Raw genomic sequence first — 21,503 nt, forward strand, 5'->3', positions numbered from 1 at the left:
ACGCTGAGTGAGGTGACAGACTCGATGCGGAATGTCTCACCTTTTCTTTGTGTTTGTCCTCCTTGCCAAAACAAATCTAGTGCCAGCAAAAGACTTTGGTGGCTTGTGCTGGAGCTATGCCTTTCTCTAGCTACAGCTTTTATAGGAGGAATATCTTGGTTTTGTGTTCTGGTCAGATCAATGTCTCTTAGTTTGTTTTGAATGAGATTTCTTGACCCAGAGAGATACCACAGAAGGTTCTTGGTCCAAACCTTTTCACACCAGACTAATTCAAGCTTGTTAGCATTCATCCACATGCCCACAAAGGTGGATGTCTGACTGAACTTATCCCTAGCCACCTTTCCCCACTGCCCCTTTTGTTGTCTCTCTTCCTCTCCCCCACTCCCTTTTCTAAAACAGGCATTGGGCTCTACCAGCTTCTTCCATTCAGTTCCATGGGGAACACTGTTACTGCTGCTGGATGTCTTGCATGACTGAGCCACTAATGAGAAATAGGTTGCTGCTGAACACACTAGTCTTCAATTGTGCTATAGAATCGGAATTGCTTTCTGCAAGGGGGATTTCTTAGCAGAATTGTTCATGCCTCTTGAACATAAACATCCCTGCAACAGGTCAGCAGGGACCAACTCTGGGGCCTTGCAGAAAACACAGGCCCCTGTCAGCTAAACTAAAAATGTCTGTGGTAGAAGCATGCTGCTAGTGATAGCTCTCTTCTGTTCTGGAGCAGGAGCATATAATCTTGTAATCCTGAGCTTCCCTGCTCTGAATCGAAGGAAGGAAAGACATGTCTGTTTATGGCCAATTTCTGAAGAGGTAATTGGCAGATCGTCGCTTTGCTCTGCCATCATTCATTTCTTAGTAGTCTGCAGTGGTAACAATACTTTGCTAAAGCCATTCCTAAATTTTCTGTAGGGACACTTCCATTTGTGTACAGATGATTTGTGGCACTCCAATGGAGGAGCATCTTTTGCCCAGTTTTTCATATCTTTACTATCTGCAGTGCACCTTGCTCTTCAGAAAACCTGTCTTCCCAAACATTGCTTTTTATCATGTTTTCAGTTAATGTCTCAGTAGAGTACATTCTCTTGAAACAAGCCTCCTCTGATTGTAAAGATAAAGCAGGTATAGAAACATTAAAAGTTATTTTGATAGGTCAATTTATCATGAGAACAGAGGCTTTTTTGCATCCCTCCAGCACAGGACATGGGGTAAAGCTAGCTCTTTTGGCTTTATCAGTGACCTACTGAGTGAGTGACTTTAGCCAGCAACAATAGCAATTAGCAGCTATTTAGCCCAATGGGAATTTGCTAGAGACCTCTAAATTCACATCATGTAGGCCCCTGAAAGGCCAGGACCAGCCTGTGCTGCTGCATTGGGTATGAACAGGCATACGAAAGGTGAAGTATTCTATATTCCATTACTTATCCCCTTGGGCCATGAAGTCTTCCCCTGTAAAGCTGAACTTTAAATCTGATAGTTATTAAGGTCTGTCCGGCCTTGAGATTTAGCTCATATAAATTCTGACAGGAACAAATGACTCTAAATTGTGACCAACCTTTCTTTCTCCCTTCTCCCTTGCCCTTCTAGATCTGCTTTTTGAAGAAGAAACTGTGAATGAGAGTAGCTCAGGAAGATAAACAGCTGCTTTAAAGCAAAGTTTTCTTAATCCTCTTCCTAATGCAATGCTCCATTGCATCATGCTGTTTTACAGTTGAAGGCAACACAGTTGTGACAGATACTTTTCTTCTACTACTACTACTTTTAAAGTTGGTTCTAAGAGGGGTAACAAGTGTTGCTTAGCATAGTCTGAATGGCTAAGGAAGAGTGAGGGCTCAGAGGGGAGCCTGGACTTTTCGTGAATCTGGTGCCAGTAAAATTGGCTGGAGGCCCGTGGCAGTTTTGCTGCTCACAGCAGTCTGCTCAAGGTAACCGTACTCTCATGGCCAGCTCCAGGTAGAGGCAAAGCAGGCAGTTGCCTTGAGCAGCCCGCATAGCACATTTATCAGTTTGATTAAATTAGCTTAAAAAGATCTCTTATGTTAAATAGATGCAGCTTTCTTGCATATTCAAGGACTGTTTTTCAAGGACTGTGTTTGTGTACAGCGTCTAGCCTGCTAGGGCTCTGGTCTCTTTGGGGATCTTGAAGCAACATCACGAACTGACTAAATTTTATTTAAGGTGAAACCACCTGTCCTTTGACTTAAGATAATGGCACTCTGCGAAGCTGTGTGTGTGCTATTAGTCAGTGTAAAAGTACTCAGTGATGGTGCAGAGGGAAAGAGGATAAAACCAGACTGTCCTGTGCCAAGTGATAAAACCTTTTGCATATGGTTGTAGTACTATCCTTTGCCCTTACAATGCCTTTCACAGAAGGATCTTAAGACATTTTCCAGACATTAGTCAATTAATCTCCATAACATCCCTCTGAATTAGGTGACTTATCTACTATTTTACAGATGGGTGAACTGAGGTGCATAGAGGTTAAGTGTCTTTCCCGAAGTCAAACAAGTGAATTAGAGGGAAATGCTGGGAGTAAAACGAAGGGCCCAAACTCTGTTTTCTAACAGCCCTGTTTTCTCACCAATACTGTGGTTACCCAAGAAAAATACCTCCCTCTCTAGAACATGTCCTGTTTAAAAGGAGAGTGTCTAAGTTCAAATATTTCTGTGGGTGTTTGCAAAACACTAGCTCATTAGTATTTTACTTGTAATTTAAATACAGGACATGGATTCTTGGATATTAAGTGAAAGATTGTACTATATCAAACAGCCATTTCTTATTTGAAGCCAATTAAATCCTTTTCATAAGGGAATAAAATTGAGTTTAAAGACACCAACTGCATTTGTGTGTTTTGCCAAAAAGCAATTGTATCTCAAACTGAAATGTGTATTTTTGAGTGGCTTCCAAGTCTGGCAGTATCAGCTTTCTTGTTGGATTTTCTACAAATGTTCAGCAGATTTTTCTTTGATTATGTGTGTGTCATCAGGAAAAGGAGCTACTGAATTGCTACATATTTAGGCAGACATTCTGGAAATCTGAGCATCCATATTTTATTTGCAACATTTGAAAACTTGGAAAGAGGCGATAGGTATTGAATACCTGTCCCACATATAGCTTGACCAAATCAGTAAATACAGCAGTAGAAGCAGCAGTCTTGTAGGCAGCTGCAGACATAGTTGCCTCCTGCTTTTTGGCAAGTACCATATTTACTGGCATAAAGCCCATTCATCTTTGAAATGCTCCAGCTGCTGATGATCTACTTTATTTTAATAAGGTGTTTAAAGGTCTCCAGCTGTTCATGAAGAACAAGTACAAAGGAGATGATCTATTTGACAGCCTGAATGTGAGTATGGGCCTTGCAAATACTCCATTGTGACTCTGGTGATTAATATTGACTTGTTGAATTTGGCAGCTCTTCCTGAAGCAATCTACTGCCAGATGGTGAAAGAAAGGAGGCAGGCTGGAAGGAGAGACAGACTTTCCACCTGCTGCTTTGCCCAGTCACTAGTCACAGTGGCTGACACAACTAGGGATGAAGAGGAGGATGGAGAGTAGAACTGCTGCATGATGAGTTGGGTGAGATGCAAGTTCTGGTCCTGCATCCCTTCTCTTGGTAATGACAAACCTAGGATAGGTCATCGGTTCTTCTCCCCTAAGGGAAACAAGCATTGCTGGCCTCATTCCAAATCTTAACAAATTACCTTTGTTCTTCTAGATTAATTTAGCCTTCTGCTTAGTGTGCAGCAAATGTATAATTAACTCCAGAAAGACAGAAATGTTATTTCAAAAAACTGTTTGAAATACCCAAAAGAGACATTCCAACAGGCTTTATCCAATGTTCCTTTATCTCCATTTCCACTTTAATTACCAATGCACCTCCTTGTTTAATGTTATTTTATGGAGTTGCTCTTTCCTCCTCTGCTGCTATTACAAAGTTGCTGGTGTGGAAAAACCATGGGAAGTGTCATGAAAAGAATCATGGCAGAAAGAGCTCATCTTGAAAACCACTCTTCAAAACTAAAGCGGAAGCTGTTTTCAGTCTGAAACACCAAGGGACAGGGATGAATATTGTGCTCTAGAAGAATGCTGAAGCTGCCATTCTTTCCTCTTTTTGCTTGGGGAAGTGGGAGTAGTATGATGGGTGAAACATCAATTGCTCTTGACTACAGGAAGAAAATGATTTATTTCCTCACACCTGGTGTGTGTATGTTCTGATTTTGCCTTGCCCAAGTGAGTTTTCTCATGGTGCTGTGGTGTTGAAAGAATAGGATTTTTGCAGAGGAACGTAGAAATGCTACAGATTCTTGTGCTTGGAAAGAATTTGGGAATGTCCTAACTTTTAATAGGAGAAAGCAGGCCAGAAATGGTGCTTCCCAATCAGTCACCAACATGGTGTTTGAGATTCTGGTCGACTCCTATTTTTCAGTCACTATATTTACAGTAAAAATACCTTCTGATTATGTTGACTGTGTTCAGTTTTACAGTACCTTTCCATCCATATTGCATCCCTACAGTGCTGCATGTGTGTGCCCACAGAGTTGCATCCATAGCTCATATGCAGCCTCTGCAATTAGCAAGTGGTTTAGGGCAGGAAGGAAAGGATAACATTCTGCCTAGTTTCACCCCTGTGGCGAATTTGGTTGCAGTCTGATTCCCCAACCTTCACCAAGAGGTTGCCTGGTGTTACTATGGAAACATGCCCATTTCTTTTAGGCTGAGGCCTGAAAGCAACTTTCCTCAGCAAAGAGAGCTGAAGAAAGGAAAATGGGCTGTGAAGGAGATTGGCAAAGAAAAATTGAAGAGGTGATGAAAGAGAACAGGATTTTTTCTATAGTCGTCTTTTGCATGGTCTTCACTTGTGTAATTGTTCAGGATTGCTATTAGATAATTATATAACTTGCAAAGTGCAGACAGCAAAGATATTTTGCATAGACTTATGGGATGTAATGTCTTGTTATTCCCTGGGGATTACCAGAGCGCTTTATTTATACATCCAGGACTTGTACAGTGCAGCCTGAGATGCAATTCACTGCTGGGTGGGGAAGTGATGACAAAATGAGTGAGGAGTTTAGGACAGGAAGCGAATGATGTCATTATGGCCAATTTCAACTCCACAGGAATTTTGGGAGGCAGATTGTCGATACCCAATATACAACTGGGCCATTGGGCCAGCAGCTCTGGAGTTGAAAAGCACCCTGGATCCTGCCATCTGTCAAGGCCTATCAGTGGCATTTTCTGCCATGGTATCTGAGCATCTGATGACTACAAGGAGTGAGGATCTCAGCTGTGCTCCTCAGCCAGAGCCCAGTCCTTCCCCTAACACTGTGCTTCAGCATTGCTTCATTAGAGAGGGTAGAGTGCCATCTACTGAATCAGGCTGACAGTGTGGTTTTGTACCTTCCACAAAAACGGGAAAGGGTTTTGTACCTGTACTGATTTGTCTTACTCCTCTCTGCTGACAATATTCATCTAGGACAGCGCTCTGCTCTTCATTTTGGTCTGTCTTCCTAGATGCTCTGTCTAGAGCTGAATACTTTACAATAAGTAATGGATAATATTGTAACTTAGCATTATTAGCACATAATGGTCACACAAGCAATTTTGAAACCATATCCTTCTAAGTACTTTCCCGTGTAGTTTTGTGTCACTTTTGAAGACCATTTGACAGGTTTCATAAAAATATCTAATTTTTATCCAGGTCACATACACTTCCGTTAGTTTTTAGGATCTTTTGCAGCTCTATAGGTCTTGAACTTAGTTGTTTATGAATAATTATTGTGCATGTCACTTATTTAAAGCTTCCCCATTACACTGATAAACATACTCAGAATGCTAGTGTTCTGAGAGAGGCAGGGAATATGGGATCCATATGGTGGGCCAGATTATACTGTAAATGGAAGTGGCTTCTTAACGCAAGTACTGAGATTTCCTACTGCTAATGAATTAAATTGTACCATCCTGGGTGTTTTTAAAGGCAATATATACACCTGTCATCTAAAGGGTGAAGTGGACTCACTTGCTCCTTTTGTATAACCTGGAACACTTGCAATCCTGCTGGCCCTAGAGTTAGATGGCTGTAAAGCCTTCAGTGCTGCTTCATTCCTTCCCTTCAGATAGTAAATCAGTTCCTGCTCTTTGAAAACAGCTGGGCAAAAGGGTTTGCTGCTATTGTGACACTCTGACTCTAGTGTGACAACTGCAGATTCATAGGTTGTCACTAAGTTGTTGAAACGTGCTAAAGGCTGAATGAGGCAATGAAGTTTGGCTCTGAACCTTACTGATAATTGAGGGCTCATTTGGGGTCTGGCCTGTTTGCTCACTGATGTGATCTCTTCAGAAGCTGGTTAGTTCCAGCAACCATACCTGAAAAGTGGTAAAATGAAACCAATGGCTAAAATACAGGATTTAGATTTTTCCATGCAAGTCATTCTTACTCTTGAAGCAACAGTGAATAAATTCACACTTAAGTAAAACTCTGATAATAAACTCCTGTGATAGGAGTGTAGCACTGGTCCTAAGACATCTACTCAAGAAATGAAGATTTCTCTCATGGTACCTGCAGAAGTATTTCTTCTACCTGTTAGTGAGATATTTGCCACTGAGTTGGCAATCCAGTTCTATGCACTAGAGCAGTGAAACTCTAGTCAGTTAATATTGCTATAAGATTAGGGTTTAACAAACTTGTAACAAGTAAGATTAGCTAATGTTTAAATAGAAAGTTATTTGGGTAAAGATTAGAGAATTGCTAGGCAGGGATCTAACTTCCTTAGCTAGGGAAAGAATTCTAGTGACATATTTGTGCAATAGTTCTTGTACCTAGCTTATGGTGAAACAGAGCCTGTAGAATCCCTTCCCGCAGAAGCATGCAAGTACTTTGTTTATGACAAAAGGGTTGACGTCCTTGACCCGTTCTCATTACTTCTACCCTTACACTGTTGTGTGTATCATCTGAAGCCCAGGGAATTACAGGTTGAGCATCATCCTTGAGGCTGGTCCAAGAGGATGGTCGAGTGGGAGTGCTGCAGGATGAGAGAATCTCGTTAAAACTTGTATCACTGAGCATCTCTAAGAACAGTTTAACTAAACCTGTCAGACCTAATAGCAATGGCTCTGCTTTGGGGCAGGCTGAGGTTAACTGATGTCTCAAGGTTCGTTCAGGCTCCATATTCTACAGTTTTGAGGCCAAGAACTTGGGCTTTTTTCCAAGATATGGTGTAGTTGTGGTCAGCAGCTCCAACTTCATATTTACCAGAAAAAGATGGACAGTTGTTCTTCAAGTAGACTTGAATTGTGTGGCACATAACTTTCCTCATCTCTAAAGCAGCACATTTCCCTTCCAATAACTGTGTATTTTTGCTATGCTACAAGTAAGCGTTCAGCCATCACCCTGGAGTCAGAGATGCTTCTTGCAGTACCCTGGGGTGAAGCACACATCTTCTGTGTCCTTGTGCTGGGGACATGCACTCTCTCAGACCTTTCTCCCACTGAGAGCTGAAGCTCCCTGTTTATCTGCAAAGAACAGTTTTTCTGCTCAGACCCAGTTAATACATGCTAACCTCAGTGTAAACAGTTTTTCGTAGATAAATTCCCTCAGGAAAACTTTCTGCTTGATTTTTGTGGAGTTACTTAGCTGTAATCATGCAGAATTCTCTGGGTTTCAAGCAGTGTGCCTCCTGCAGAGGTGTTTTGCCTGCTAATGACAGGCACTCAAGCTGTCCATTTTGTTTAGGCAAGGGCACCTGAAGGACGACTCTACTTTTACTGTCCCTTCCTATCTTGTACAAGGAAAACTGCAGAACTTTCACAGAATAAGTGTTGCAGTTCCTTTGCTTAGTAAACCCACCTCTGAAAATACGAGCGTTGCTATGAAAATGAGACACTTGTTCCTGTGTTTACTAAAAGGATCTTATTTCAGAGGAGGAGGGAAATCTCTCTCTCCCTATAAGCTGTAAAATCATAAGAAATAGACTAAACAGATGCCAAAAATAAAGGCTTCCTGGCCTCAGAATGACAATTTATTCATAAACATCAGGCAACTCCTTAGGAGTGAATTTGGAGTATGCAGTGAAAATAGCAGTCCGCTCACTTACAGGCAAAACTGTTTCCTCTGAATTATTTGCTACTTTTAATATAAGCTTATTTAGCAGGCTTTTTGAGACAACTTTCTTGTTGTGAACTTAGTAAAGGTGGCTGCAGTCTCTGCTGTGCTGCTTCTGACTCCTCCAAGGCAGACAGCAGCTGCGTAACTCTCGGGTCCAGCTGAAGTCCCTCTGCTCCCTGCAATGACAACTGTTCTGTAACTGCATCACATCTGTGCATCCATCTGAAGGGGGAGAAGCCTCGCATTTACTCCAACTGTTCTTAAAGTCATGGACATATGTCCTCTATGCTGCCTCCATTTCCCCATGCCTTTCAAGCAATCATCTGCAATAATCTTCCTTCCTTGAGGGAATCTAGGAGGGATGTGAGCAGTTGCTCCCCCATGTCTTTACAAAGAGCACAGGAACGTGTAGGTTGTATGTGTTATATCCTTCTGCTACACAAATCCTTAGTTTGAGGTCCCTGGGAATACATATTCCAACAGTGGACTGCATTTATACATGATGTCTTGGACAACAAAAGCTAATGAATTGCTTTACCGGATGTACGCATGCAATTAATCAAGCATTAACCATACAGGGGAAGGTATTTAGCTGCCAGCTAAATTCACATAAATAAGTTTGCAATCAAATTTCACTCATTTCTTTGGCACTGCTCAGAATACAAAATAATGCATCTTGCAACAGTGGCTCTGCCTGCTTGTATATCTGGTATGTTGCTTCCTTTGGTAGCAGATAAATGGGACTTGGGACAATGTCAGAGCCTCCAAAATACATAGCTTGCTTCAATGATCCAACCCCCCTGATATCTTCTTGTTGAAGGGCTGTACACAGCAAAACAAAGTCTGTGCAAAGAGTAGAGGGAAATCTGCAGAAACCGGAGGTATGAGTAACTAGTGGGAAAGGAACTGAGTGAATAGCCTCGGGCACCTTCACGCTGAACTACCTGGATCCCGAGATTTGTGAAGCATGGTACATGATGATTGTTTGCCCTCCCTGCCCTGAGAGACAGGCTGTTGGTCTCTAACTGTCCACTTTGAAGAGAATTAGTTGATGCTTAGTAAGTTTAGTGTTCACTGCAGGAATGACTGTGTCTGTATGCTCTCTGCACAGCTCCACCCTTACCTGTCAGGGATGTTGAATAGTCATTCTCCCCAGGTGTAAAACATGGGGCTCCAGGGGGGAAGCAGAAGCCAATGAGGTAAGTTTTGGGGGGGGTTGGATGTGGCAGAGAGACTTCAAATTCTAATCATGACTTTTCCTGAAGTATTTGTTCTGCCCTATCAGCTAATACAGTGATGGTGCATGCATTAACATCCTGAAATTGGAATAGAGATCAAGGGTATAGGGTATAAATTGGTTTTACAGCATAACATTAAATAATCAAACCGGGCTGGAGCAGTCTCTGTGACAAAATGACTTACATTTTTGGTGCTGCTTTTTTTAATGTGATTATGCACTTTAATTGTTTAACTGCAGTCTATGGAGCAGTTTCAAAGATGCTTTAAAGTAACTTATGGCAAGAAAAGCCTCCTGGTTTTTAAATATGCCTGAGGTTCAATAAATTTGTTTTTAGTTTCATGTGATGTGTGAAACAGCAATCTTGTTCAGTGCTTTCAGAGGGAGGAGCAGAATTTCCTAAGACACACTGGAACAGGGGGGATACAGCTGTATAAAGACAGTGTACATTTCTATTCTCTTTGTTGCTTTGTAGCACTGGAGGAATGCAAAACATATAAATCTCATGGTATTTGAAAGAACAGAACACTTCCACTATTCTGAGCCTTAGAAGGAACAGCACTGTGACTTATGACATGAAGGGCCCCAAAATAAAGATGCAAAGGTCACTTTGGATTTATTTTGCCGCTCTCCTTCACCCATTCATCCCATTGTTATCTCTAAGAAGCAGAACCCTACCCACAGCTCCAGCTGGACCAACCTGATGTAGAACCAATCGCAAACCTCTGTGAATTTGCTTCAACAGCATCCAGATCCCTTTCCATACACCAGGAGGTGGGAGCATGTTGGCTTGGAAGCACGGCTTGCAAGCTCAGTAATGTGTGGAAACTGAGCTTTAAATTTGTGCTCTATTTGGTTTTGCTCCTGACTCTTCAGAGAGCAGAAAATCATAACTTATAGTGCTAATTCTCGGTATTTATAACCAAATCCTTGTTAAAACACTGGAAAGACGATCACAAAAATGAAATGGCAGATGGTGCCATCCTGCTAAATATTGCTTACTGTTGCCTGTTGTTTTAGGAGTGCTCAAGTGGAATTCAAATGAGAGCTTTGCTGTGCAAGAGGCAGAGCTCTCCTTCGAGTGTTTCAACTCAGTAAGTTTCTAGCTAATGAGTGGCACTAATAACCTAGCTTCAATCACCTCAAATTCCAAATTCTCCTGAGTGTGAGTGGGGAGCAGGAAAGCCTTGAGCATTTCTGGGGTCTCCATGAAGGAATTAAAACATCATGGTCCCATTCAGTTGTGGAGTTGCTCCGTACCTGACATGCTCTCTTTTGCCAGGCAGAGTGAGCACGAAGGCCATTTCTGGGTCTGGTGTGAGTCAGTGTGCAGGGCTGCTTGGGACAGTAATCCTAATTTTGGCTCTCATCTGAGTGAGTTTGAGCAAGGCGCTTTGCTTTTGGGTGGATCTGTTTCCACTCTTTGTCCCTTCCTTTGTGGACGTGGAAGTCCTCAGCCCGGGAATGCCCCTGTGTCCTGGATCGAGGCTCCATGTCGGCAACGCTGCTGGGGTTGCTGCTGTAGCAGAAATAAGGTGGTAATGGTTAAGCAGGGGAGCTGGAGCCCCCTGCCCGATACGAATGGCAGGACTCGGGCCACAAATCTCTGCATTTAATACATAAAAGTTTTAAAGTGCTCTCTTGATTTTTAATTTAAAAGCGGTTCTGACCTTAAAGAAAAGCAAAGTCAATGTGAAGATCTTGTATAGAAATAAATTTACAAACATTTAAAACCAGGTTATCAAAGGTACCCTGCCAAAGCTCCCCCACTGCCTCCTTGCAGAGCTCAAAGAGTTGAAGAGCTCTTGCCTGTCAAGTGTGTTCAGCTTCTGAGTATACTTTTTAATAAAATGTTCAGTTAAACAGCCCCAATTCTCATTACTTTATGAAGAGCACAATATTATACCCTTTCACATGATAGGGTAACACTAACAATTTGGGGGAAGAAAAGCAAAAGGTTTTCAGGGCAGTGGATCCAGTTAGAGGATCTATGGTTAATTGTCCTTTACAATGCAGCTGGTGCTCAATTCTATAATACACTTGTCAGAGTTATTAAAATGACACATCTATTTGTAACCCTCTGATAAGAACCTGATTAAATTTTTTGCCTGACTTGTTGGAGATCCCAGTGTTGTCTGTTCTAATAAGTGCCCACTATGTTTGTCATTAATTTTAACATTTGCAGTCCCATTAATTTTTTATAATCAGACCAAATCTGTTTAAATGTATTTTGTGTGTTAGTAGCAGGAGGGCTGCCTTGACTGAAGAAAGTGTTAGGTTTCATGTTTTGGGTTTTTCTTCCTAACATATTAAAATCAATTAAAAATCAGACTCTTTTATATACTGGAACTAGGTATGTTTTAAAAAGATAACGTGGCTGAGGTCCTGTACTTGTGTCTCCATGCATGAATTTTGGCAGGCAAGCACTCAGGTTGTTTTATCTTTGGTCACCAGTCATTTTCATTTCAAACAAACAAAAAACCTCACTGCTTTGTGGAACAAGAAAGAAATTCATAGACTTTCTCCTCCTAAAAGATGCTGATGATAAGCCTTGAAGTTTATCTTTCTGGTACCTCATGAGGGAACATAGTTCTTGCAGAATCAGTCTGTTTGCAATAGTTACATATTCAAGGCCCAAAAGTGTAAATCACATCCATCTTTGCAGTGTTCTTTGATTTTTTTTTTTTTTTAATTGAAGAATACTTCTTAGAAGAATACTAAAAAGAATACTTCTTAGAGTGAGCATGTTTTGAAGAGGGGATTTGGCTGAAATTCAGCCTCCTGCAGCCTGAGTTGAGTACCTGGTCTATGATGCATGACTTCCTCTTCTGTAGCTGTCAGCAAACGAAATGAGTTGCTGTCCTGCCGTTGAGCAGCCTTTTGGGAAGCTGATGAATGTTTCTTCCATATCACCACTGGGATGTGTCACATGTCAGAGCTCAGACCAGGATGGTCACCTACCTCATCACGCACCGTCTGCTCAGATGTTGCCTTAAATGCTTAGACAGTAGCAGATAGCCTCATGTCTTTAAGTTTGTGTCTTTTTTTTGTGTGTGTTATCACAAAGAATCTTTCCAAATTATTCATAATCTGCCTGTTATTGAAAAATAAATGTTGGCCTCCTAGCTTCCCAGCATGCATTTTGTTTTTTAAAACTCCTGGAAAACATCTTGTGTTTCTCCTAAGGAATTTGATATTTCTATGCCAGTGGATTGAGAATAGCAGATTTCTGTGCTGTCTTTCAGTGCGGTGCAGGTTAAAATGCAAAAGACTTTCCCAATATGGTTTAAAGTGTCAGGGGTTTGGTCTTTAAGAAACAAACAGTTCTGCAACAGAAACAAGTGAGATTAGAGCTGTGTGGAAAATTTGTATTCTTAGAGAGGAAGAATTGGACTGAGAGGGACTCAGAAGTCACAAGAGTGAAATTTTCTGCAAATGAAAATGTTTGAAAAAATTTTTGCAAAGGACCTGACCCAGTGTTTGGAGCCTGCTGATGGTGCCAGCAGCTCCAGGTGTTGGCCAAGCTGGGAGCTTGGTTCAGGGGCAGCTGGTAATTGGAGAGCTCAGCCAGCTGCTGTGCTGTAATGCAGAAAATAAATAACAGATAATAACCTGCCCTGCAGGTGAATTGCTCTGAGCTAGAGAGACTGGAAATGTCAGCTGGTGGGACACCAGATCAGTCTCTGTAGGTAATCTGCCTAGCCTATGCTGATGGTGCTCCTATGCACCTATGGGACAGCATTCGGACAAACATTTCTCTACTGACACCTATATGAACAGCACACTATGCTGCATCAAAATGTAGGATACCTTTTGCAGAAGACTTGTTCAGGCCGCACAGCACAAGCGTTCTTCTGATCTGAACTCTTATGGGACTTCAGATGAGAAGGATGTGATCTTCCAAGGGCACCTTCCTGCTTTGGGAGACAGGCAAGTGCTGTCTGCGTAAGGAGCAGTGGTTTTACAGGTCACTGAGGGAAGACTTGAATCTAAGGTCTGGCTCAGCCACGGTTCTGCTGTGAAGCTTTGAGTAACTTGTCTCATCTTTTTTATTCCACTTTCCAGGTAGCTCTTTGTCTCTTTTCTCCATTTAGTCCATGAGAGGATGGATTCCTTTGCTGTATTGATGCAGGGCCTCTTTCTATATTTAGCCAGGGTCTTACACAAAATTCCAGCCAGAATTATCATACAAACACCTAAACCTGTGACTTGAGAAACACTTAATGGGGCACTTGCCTTTGTCCATTTGCTTTTTTAAACACAATTTAACCTCGCCAGCCTGGATTGTGTATTTTCTTTGTAAACTGATGAAATTGTTACATGTGTATCTAACTCCAAGCTTTGTAAACCTGAGAAATTGTTACGTGCGTATCTAACACCACAAGCTTTATAAATAGAAATGTTGCAAGTCTCTAGCAAAATAGTGCAAGAGCCCCTTCTTTTAATACCTGTTCAACCATTCTTAACTCACTGTGACTACATGACATCAAGTTTTTATTTCCATGCTTTGTTTTCCTAATGACCTAATTTCATTAACTCTACATCAGAGCCAGAAAAAAGTCTTAGCAAGCATCAAGTTCTTTCACAACATGATAAGGCTTAAAGCTCAGGAAGAGATTTGTATATCCCATTAATTTTCTTAATTGTAAACAAAGCCTGAGTGCCTTGTGTAATAACCACATTTCAGAGCAGCATGTGGCTCATTAAAGTCCTAACACCTGAACTTGTATATTAAAGGTAACCAAATAACTAACCTGTGTAGTGTTTCTTCCATTAGTGAGAGTGTGCCCACTAGAAGGCACTATCTGCTAGAGAATTATAAACTTGGGGAAAAGAAAAGAGTGAAGAAAGTTTCATATAAATAATTCTGTATGAATACCTCCAGAACTGAAGACTTGGGTGTAACTTTAGGAAGAAGAGGGGCAGTGTATCTAGCTTAGTCCCAGCTATTTCACAGCAAAACCATAAGGAATCAAAATGTGTGTGTGTATATATATATATATATTTTTTTGATGGCATGGTGTCAAATATATTAATAATATGAAAGAATGCATTTCTTGAACCTTCAAGTTTGGAGGAAGAAGCACTGAATGACTTTGGCAGTTTCCCAGGATTTTAAAGACAGGAGGGTTAGGTTTCTACCCACCCACTTCCACAGTAATCTTGGGCAAATAGATTTCCCATGCCTCCTTCCTTCTAGGGAAAGGAACCAAAGCTCCTTAGTAGGAGCACTGAGATAATACGTCTAGAGGAAGCCAGATAACAAGAATTTGCACAAATGCTCCCTGTCTCCCTTGCTGATAACACACTGTGAGAATTACAAGGCAAAGTGCTAATTATTTCTCATGAACTCTATCTCAAGAAAGGGAAAGGTGCAGGCCATGGTACTTGCCAGGCATCTGAGAGACTTAGATTCAGCTCAGGGAAAGGAGGGATTTGTAGCCAGCTCTTGCGTACATCAAGTGTGTTGTAGTTGTGTAGTAGATGTCTCTGGCCTGTAACCAGCTTCATTCAGTGCAGGGACCAGATGGTATTAGTTAAAGAGCTATCTATGTATGTGCAGTCTTATTTACGGTACATCATCTTTAGGGCAGAGATTAAATGAAAAATCCTCTTAAGGATTCCATAATTCTGTATCACTATCAGTGCGCCTTAGCATTTCAAAAGATGGATTTATTGTAACACCATCACTCTGAAATGAAAGTAGCATTCCTGCTGTAAAGATAGGAATTGAGAAACCAAGAGCATCAAGCCAGAAGTTTCAAATTTATTTTTCATGCCCAGCTTGAAATGCTTAGTGCAGAGCTTTTCAGTTTAGCACTGTGTACAACTTTGTCCAACTGAAACGCTGCTCCTGTGACCTCCAGCTTGTTTCTGGATTCTCGGGTCTTAAGTCAGGCATCCAGAAAATGATACTACTACTAATGACTGGCTATGAAAAGTTTGATTGAAGACTTGCATGGTGTCACCCATAACTTCTGTCTTAGAAAGAGACAGATCCTATTTCTTGAGGAAGTGTTTGGCTACGTTCACCATGAGATACACCTCTTTCCTTTGTGTCATTCACTGTGCAACTTTGAACTCCTGCAACAAATGAAGCCTGATTGCCACAGACAACAGCCACCCCTTCTGCCTTAACATCCAGAGCAGATCAGTTGTTGCCGGTCAGAAGGTCTGTGTGACATGTCCTTAATGCAGACTCCTTGTAAAAGAGCTTCTATACTGAATAGTTACCTGGAGACAGCTTGGAAGCAACGACTCTTTCCTCATTAGCGGTTGCAACTGAGCTCTCAAGAGTCAGAGTCAAGGAGAAAGAGGGGTTGCAGATGGTGTTCTTAATGAAAATTCAGGGTGGGAGGTGAGAGCAGAGATAGAGCTTGAGCAGGAGCAGGGAAGGATCTCGATCTTCTCCATCCTTAGCTCCTCCATCTATATTTCCTTTTCCCTGTAAATGCAGGACCCATGGCGTCTCTGCACTTTCTGTGTAATTCTTTCTCTCTCATGCTCCTTGTGACAAGTAGCTTTGCTATCCCCTTCCTTGCTGCTTGGGCCAATTAAGGAAGGGAAAGAAAGAAGGAAATAGTATGACCAGTACAGGCAATTGGAAAGTTCAAATGAGTGGATTTTCCATCCATCTCACCTCTTCCCAGGTGGCAACTGTTACATTACAGATGTGCCACCTCTTACAGTAGAAACCCTTTCCCCTCTTGTAGGTGGCCAGGAGGCAGAAATGAGCAGATACCCATAACCACTTGCCAAGGCAGAGCAATTTACTGCCACACTACAGGTCTGCTGAAAGTTGCACAAACTTTGAATTGCAGACTGGAAAATGCAGCATCCACCATGCCTGCTTGTACAAGGAAATCAGAGTAGGGTATATTTAATTTGTAAATACTTATGAATGAAAATAAACTTTGATTTTATCACTGACATATTTACATGCTGAAGTGTTTGTTACCATGGTGACAGTCAGCAAAGAATTTCTCTTAAATTGGAAAGTGCTTATATTGACTTCAGAACAGAGATAACTAAGAAAATTCAAGCTGCAGTCTCAAAGGACAGCCTTAAACAGAATACAGCACTACACAGTCTGGTTTAAATGAATATATGCAACAGCTTTATCCATGTTCTAATATGAAAGACAGTCTCTGTTCAGGAGCTTGAGCCTCAGATTTTTTTCTTCTTCTGTTTTATTAACACAGAACACAGCCTTGCAAAACTGAGAAGGCCCAGTGGAAAGAACACACTTCTGTCAGGTAAGACATGAACCAGTATATTCAAAAAGAAAAAGCATGCTATTATTTTGTAAAGTGTTATCAAAGCCACATAAAGTAACACTTCAGGACAGTGTTCTTCTACTTTACTTTGTGTATTAAACAAACTGCATGCTAGAAAATTGTGGCCAAAAGTGATGCTACTTTGCCTAGTTGTGCTGTTATATATAGAAGTTCTATCATAGGTTCTGAGTAAGAACAAAACATGTTTCTCAAAAATATCCATCATTTTATGAGCTACAACCAATACTTTTCTCTCTGAAAGGTATGTTTTGAATTAAATTATTACTTTTGAAAATCAGTTAATGTTAAATTTATGAGGGTAAGCTATCCCTACTGAAACATGTTTAGAATCTTTCCAATGACTCAAAGAATCTTGCCTCTCCTTAAATCTGAAATAATTTTCAATAATTATTCTAACAGAATAAATGTCAAGAAAGCAGGCTTATTATTGCTGTATTTAGGAAAGTGCTAGAAAATTCAAGAATGAGTACAAGAAGGCCACATGAAAATTTATAGTCATATAAACCTACCATAGAGGAACTAAGTGACTTTCCATTTCAATATACTTCACTAAGGATTTGCTCTGTACTGTAATTACTTGGTAAAATGCAGATTTGACAGGGCATGAATTGTGCTTACCCTTTTATTATACAGAATATACCCATATTCTAGACTATATTCTACAGGTAGAGGCTATGCTAAAGCCTTTCCATAACTTGTAACTAAACTATAGTTCTCACGTATAGTGACATACACATGCTAGATTTTGCTTTAATACATATGACCTGACTGTTTATGTCACCACACAATAGTTTATTAGATTTTTTAATGATATTACAAGGAGCCTAAGGCTGGTATTACAAGGTATATTGATACATTTCCTATATTCACAGAATTGCCCTATTATTATGAGCTTTTATTACAATTTCCCCCCAATTTTGAAAAATGACCCGTCTATTGCCTTTGTAATACACCAGTGCTAATACAGTGACATTCAAATAGTAGTCTTAAGTGTGGTCCATGCATAACTGCTAGCTGCCACTAGTGCTTTCTTAAATTTGTATTTCAGGATGGAGTAGCACTGCAGTGATTGTCAGCATTATTCAGACACAGGTCATTTTTCTTCACAACAGTGACATAGTAAAGACTCTTCTAAAAACACTTTTGATTTCCAAAATACTCTAATGCAATCCATTAAACTTCAGGCCTATATATATATGTATGATTATAAAAGCAAACACCTTTCTAAAGCAAGTATTTTCCAAAGTTCCAGCTATGTGTTATTCACAGACTAGCAAGGCTTTACAAGTCTCCTAACTGGATTCTCTCCATTTTTGTTACTCAATACCTCACTGCCTAGGTAGCAAACTTCGTTTTGTACAAACAGCCAATGATTTACACTGAAAGACCAGGTGCAGACAATTCCTCAATCCCATCCCTGTTCTGTCAAATATCACTATTTTAGTAGCAATTATTGTTCAAACACGATGCTGCTAAAAGACATATTGTCAATGTCAAGTGTTTTACAGTATTAAAAAAAATTAAGTCCCATAAGGAGATTTGTCATAGTTAGTAGTTCCTTGTCTTTCTAAATATTATAGATTTGAATGGCAGTGTTTGCTCAACTGTGTATAGATGTCTCTAATGTTAAATCAGTATTTCTGTTCTCAGTTATAGGAACACACTAGTAGGGTAATACCAGGAGTATGAGATATGATTTTGATGTTCAGCACCTTACTTTTCCAAAAATCACTTTACTACAGTTACTAGAAAACAACATATAATCCTGTACTAGTTCAGCGACTGATGCTTAAAACTAAGAGTTTTAGATGCTAAGTTTCAATCTTGTGCTTCACTCCACAAAGTAACATAGGACAAGTTAAGATTTCCATTTGATGGAAGTCACTAAATTTTTAGCTATCAAAAATGAAACATCTAGAAAAAGTATAAGAAACAGAGGAAAAAAGTGACTTCACAAAATATTCACTCAGTAGAGATCCATAAGATCTGTTTTAATAACACAACTAATTGATCCTCATAACAAGAATTCAAAAAGTGAAATTACAGTACATGAGTCAAAATATAAACTAACCTATCTCTAGCTATACATCAGGAATGCAAGCTCTATAACAATATAAAAATGCTTTACACACCGTAGTTGCAAAAAGCCGTTCTGTAATTCAAAGGGCTTGTTTGTTTGTTTGTTAAAAAAAAAAAAAAAACACACAAACACGGTGTTCCAGCATTCATCTTAAGTTACTGGCAACCTGTTGGGGGAAGATAGAAAAAATTACTCAGAATTAGAAAAGCATATTCATCAGAAATAGTGCAGTTAGTGAAGTATCAATAAAATCAGGCATCAGCAAAATTTCCACACTGCAGGGGGTGTAACAAAATATAATTTTATTTGTGGGGTTCAGGCTGAGAGAATAAAGTTAGCTTCTGGGGGCAATAAAGTCCATAAGAACCTATATTTTTATCAGAGTATCACAAAGAATAGGTACTTTGATAAGGCAAGATATATACCTGCCTCAAACACAAATACCAAATGCACAGACTGCAGAGTATTCTAGAACCAACCTCAGAATTTCAGGCACAAGACAGGTTATCGAAGACATGTCTTGTTAGCCACCTTAAAAAACTGTGTTAAGCTAACACGGTACATCTGGCACTTTATTTAACAGTTGCTTTCCCTGGATTACAAAAATCAAGTTTTGTGCAGACTGAAGTGAAATATCACTGCTCATATATAATTAAGCCCCCCGGCACACCTTGTTTATGCTCTGATAGTTTTGGCAGTCTTGCATTGCCACCATCCTCTGAAATGCCTTTAGCAAGTCTTGTAAATGTTATGTGTACGTTACTTGATAACTTGAATTTATTTACATGTTGCTGTACTGGACTTTTACCCACTGCTTTCCAAGCAGATGAAACATCATCTTCTCTGATGTTTTTGTGTAACAATATGGGACACGTTATCAATCAAGATATTACATGGCAAGAACAAACATCACATTTACCTTTCTATTCTACACAAAATTTCTTTTTCCAGGGAAAGTTCCCTTAGAATATGCCTTGCCTAACAATTGAGTGTTCCGTTACAGTTACTGTTGGAGTGAGCACCTGCTGCTTTGCAGTGGTACAATGAGTCACGTACTCCCAGCAAGTTCCTAACTTACACCGGAGAAGTTTAGAGGTGACTGACAGTAACCCTGTCAGTCCCTGTGCACAACAAGAAGTTCTGGAGGCCTTAGGAGCTTAGTGGGGGCTGAAGGCTATAATATGCAGCTGAAGATGGAAGAGTAGCACCAAACTAACAGTAACTTTCTAGCTACAGAAATCAGTGAGGGGTGGGAATGTGCATCTGATTATGGTCCTTTTCAGAAGACTCAAATGAGTGGAGAGAAGGGGAAAAGATCACCTTTGTTACTGATGTTCTAAGTTCTTCACATCTCTTGCCCTTCCTGTGTTGCATGACAGTCATCATTTCAAATATTACTAAGAGTGCCAGAGCAAGTGAGTAACAGAGGATGAATACAGCTACTATACTTCCTCATTAACTAACTAGAAATGGAGAAAATACAACTTTCATCCGTTATTGGTGAAGAAAACATCACTGGTGAAGTAGGAGTTTGCTGAGGAGAGCAGATCAGTGTCTTGCTTTTTGTACGATAAAGTACAGAGCTACTCTGCATGAATTTCAGACTGCCTCACAAACCAAAGCACAAAATGCTGTCTGCTTCAAAGTCAGTAATTTCAAGTGAGGAGAAGATTTGTTTCAGAGCTAGCTAACAATTGTCTCACTTTAACTCTTGTTAGTAGCAGGGGTCTTGTTCTCGCCTTCTAATTCTTCCACTCCTGCTTGCGTCATGAGATCTGCTATGTTTTTCTCCAGGTCATCTATGCGACAGCTCATGTCATCAAGTTAACTGGAGTTAAGGAATATGATTGCAAGCTAATAATTGGTTTTTTTTATTATGGCTTTGCTCAAACTCTTATAATTACGTTCAGTTTCTTACAAATCCCACTGCCAAAGATACATAGAAATATTTATGCATCCATAGCATATAGTAGTTATCTAACTTTAAAAAAGGATATTTCTTCCAATGATTTGGTCAGACATGGTTTGAAATTTGTCCTGCATTTGCTGAAGCAATGTCTGCACCTGATAGAAAGAAAAAAAAAAAGTCTGTTTTGCTTGCACTGAAGAAGTTATTACAGTATTTACTCTCATTTTACCAGAATATGTAACAAAGTAAGCAGAGTTTTGTTTCATGGTTGAGCTCAACAATGAAAAATTCTACAGCTTATTTCCCATTTTAACTATCATATTATAAACAAGAGAACAATTTTAAGTTCTAGAAAATGCCTGTGTGCCACAACCAGGGCTAAACCCACAGCAGTTGCTCCCAGCATGCCGTGTTAATCCCGTGGAGACACTCTTTTCAGTCTCAGAATAACAGTCTGAGGAAAAAAAAAACCAAAACCCTTTCTCCCTCCCGGAGGGGCTCGGGCAGACACAGCTCTGCCGTGAGGGCGCTTTCCAGCAGGAGCCAGGAAGCCCCAGCCGCCGGCGGAGCAGGCCCAGGGCGAGGCCGCGGCCCGCTCGCCCGCCCCCAGCCCCCGCGGCGGCGGCGCTTCGCGGGCTGCCCACCCCCCCGCGGCGGCCTCACCACGGCGGTGAGGTCCTGAACCGTCTTGGGGTCGGTCTCGGCCATGCTCTCCGGGGCGCGGCAGCGGCTCGGCAGGCGCTCGCGGGCCCAGCTCCCGTCTCCTAGGCAGCAGCACTTCCGGGCCACTCCCCACCACTTCCGCCGGGAACTCTCGCGAGGTGGGTCGCCCAGCGGCACTCTGGGAAATGTAGTCCGGGCTTCCCGGAAGTGGCGTG

The 21,503-nt window shown here is 40.9% G+C and overlaps 1 protein-coding gene across 1 annotated transcript; it reads right to left on the reverse strand.

The window, feature by feature from the left end:
* Positions 1-18,597: 18,597 nt before the first annotated feature.
* Positions 18,598-21,447, reverse strand: HSBP1 (heat shock factor binding protein 1). Its single transcript, XM_026092587.2, has 4 exons — positions 21,289-21,447; positions 20,714-20,780; positions 20,420-20,539; positions 18,598-18,882 (listed from the first exon to the last, which is right to left on the reverse strand). The coding sequence occupies exons 1-3, from the start codon at positions 21,331-21,333 to the stop codon at positions 20,421-20,423; spliced, it is 231 nt and encodes a 76-aa protein (XP_025948372.1). The 5' UTR covers positions 21,334-21,447; the 3' UTR covers positions 18,598-18,882; position 20,420.
* Between the last annotated feature and the right edge of the window lie 56 nt (positions 21,448-21,503).

The sequence above is a fragment of the Dromaius novaehollandiae genome, chromosome 13, assembly GCF_036370855.1.
Source record: "Dromaius novaehollandiae isolate bDroNov1 chromosome 13, bDroNov1.hap1, whole genome shotgun sequence".
Taxonomy (NCBI): Eukaryota; Metazoa; Chordata; class Aves; order Casuariiformes; family Dromaiidae; genus Dromaius; species Dromaius novaehollandiae.

Excerpts from the sequence above, each read along its gene's own strand:
- HSBP1 (XM_026092587.2), bottom strand. The coding sequence starts at position 21,333 with ATGGCCGAGACCGACCCCAAGACGGTTCAGGACCTCACCGCCGTG. Across the intron at positions 20,781-21,288 it reads TTCAGGACCTCACCGCCGTG|GTGCAGACATTGCTTCAGCA; the intron begins GTGAGGCCGCCG and ends TCTTTCTATCAG. Across the intron at positions 20,540-20,713 it reads TGACCAAATCATTGGAAGAA|TTGATGACATGAGCTGTCGC; the intron begins ATATCCTTTTTT and ends ACTCCAGTTAAC.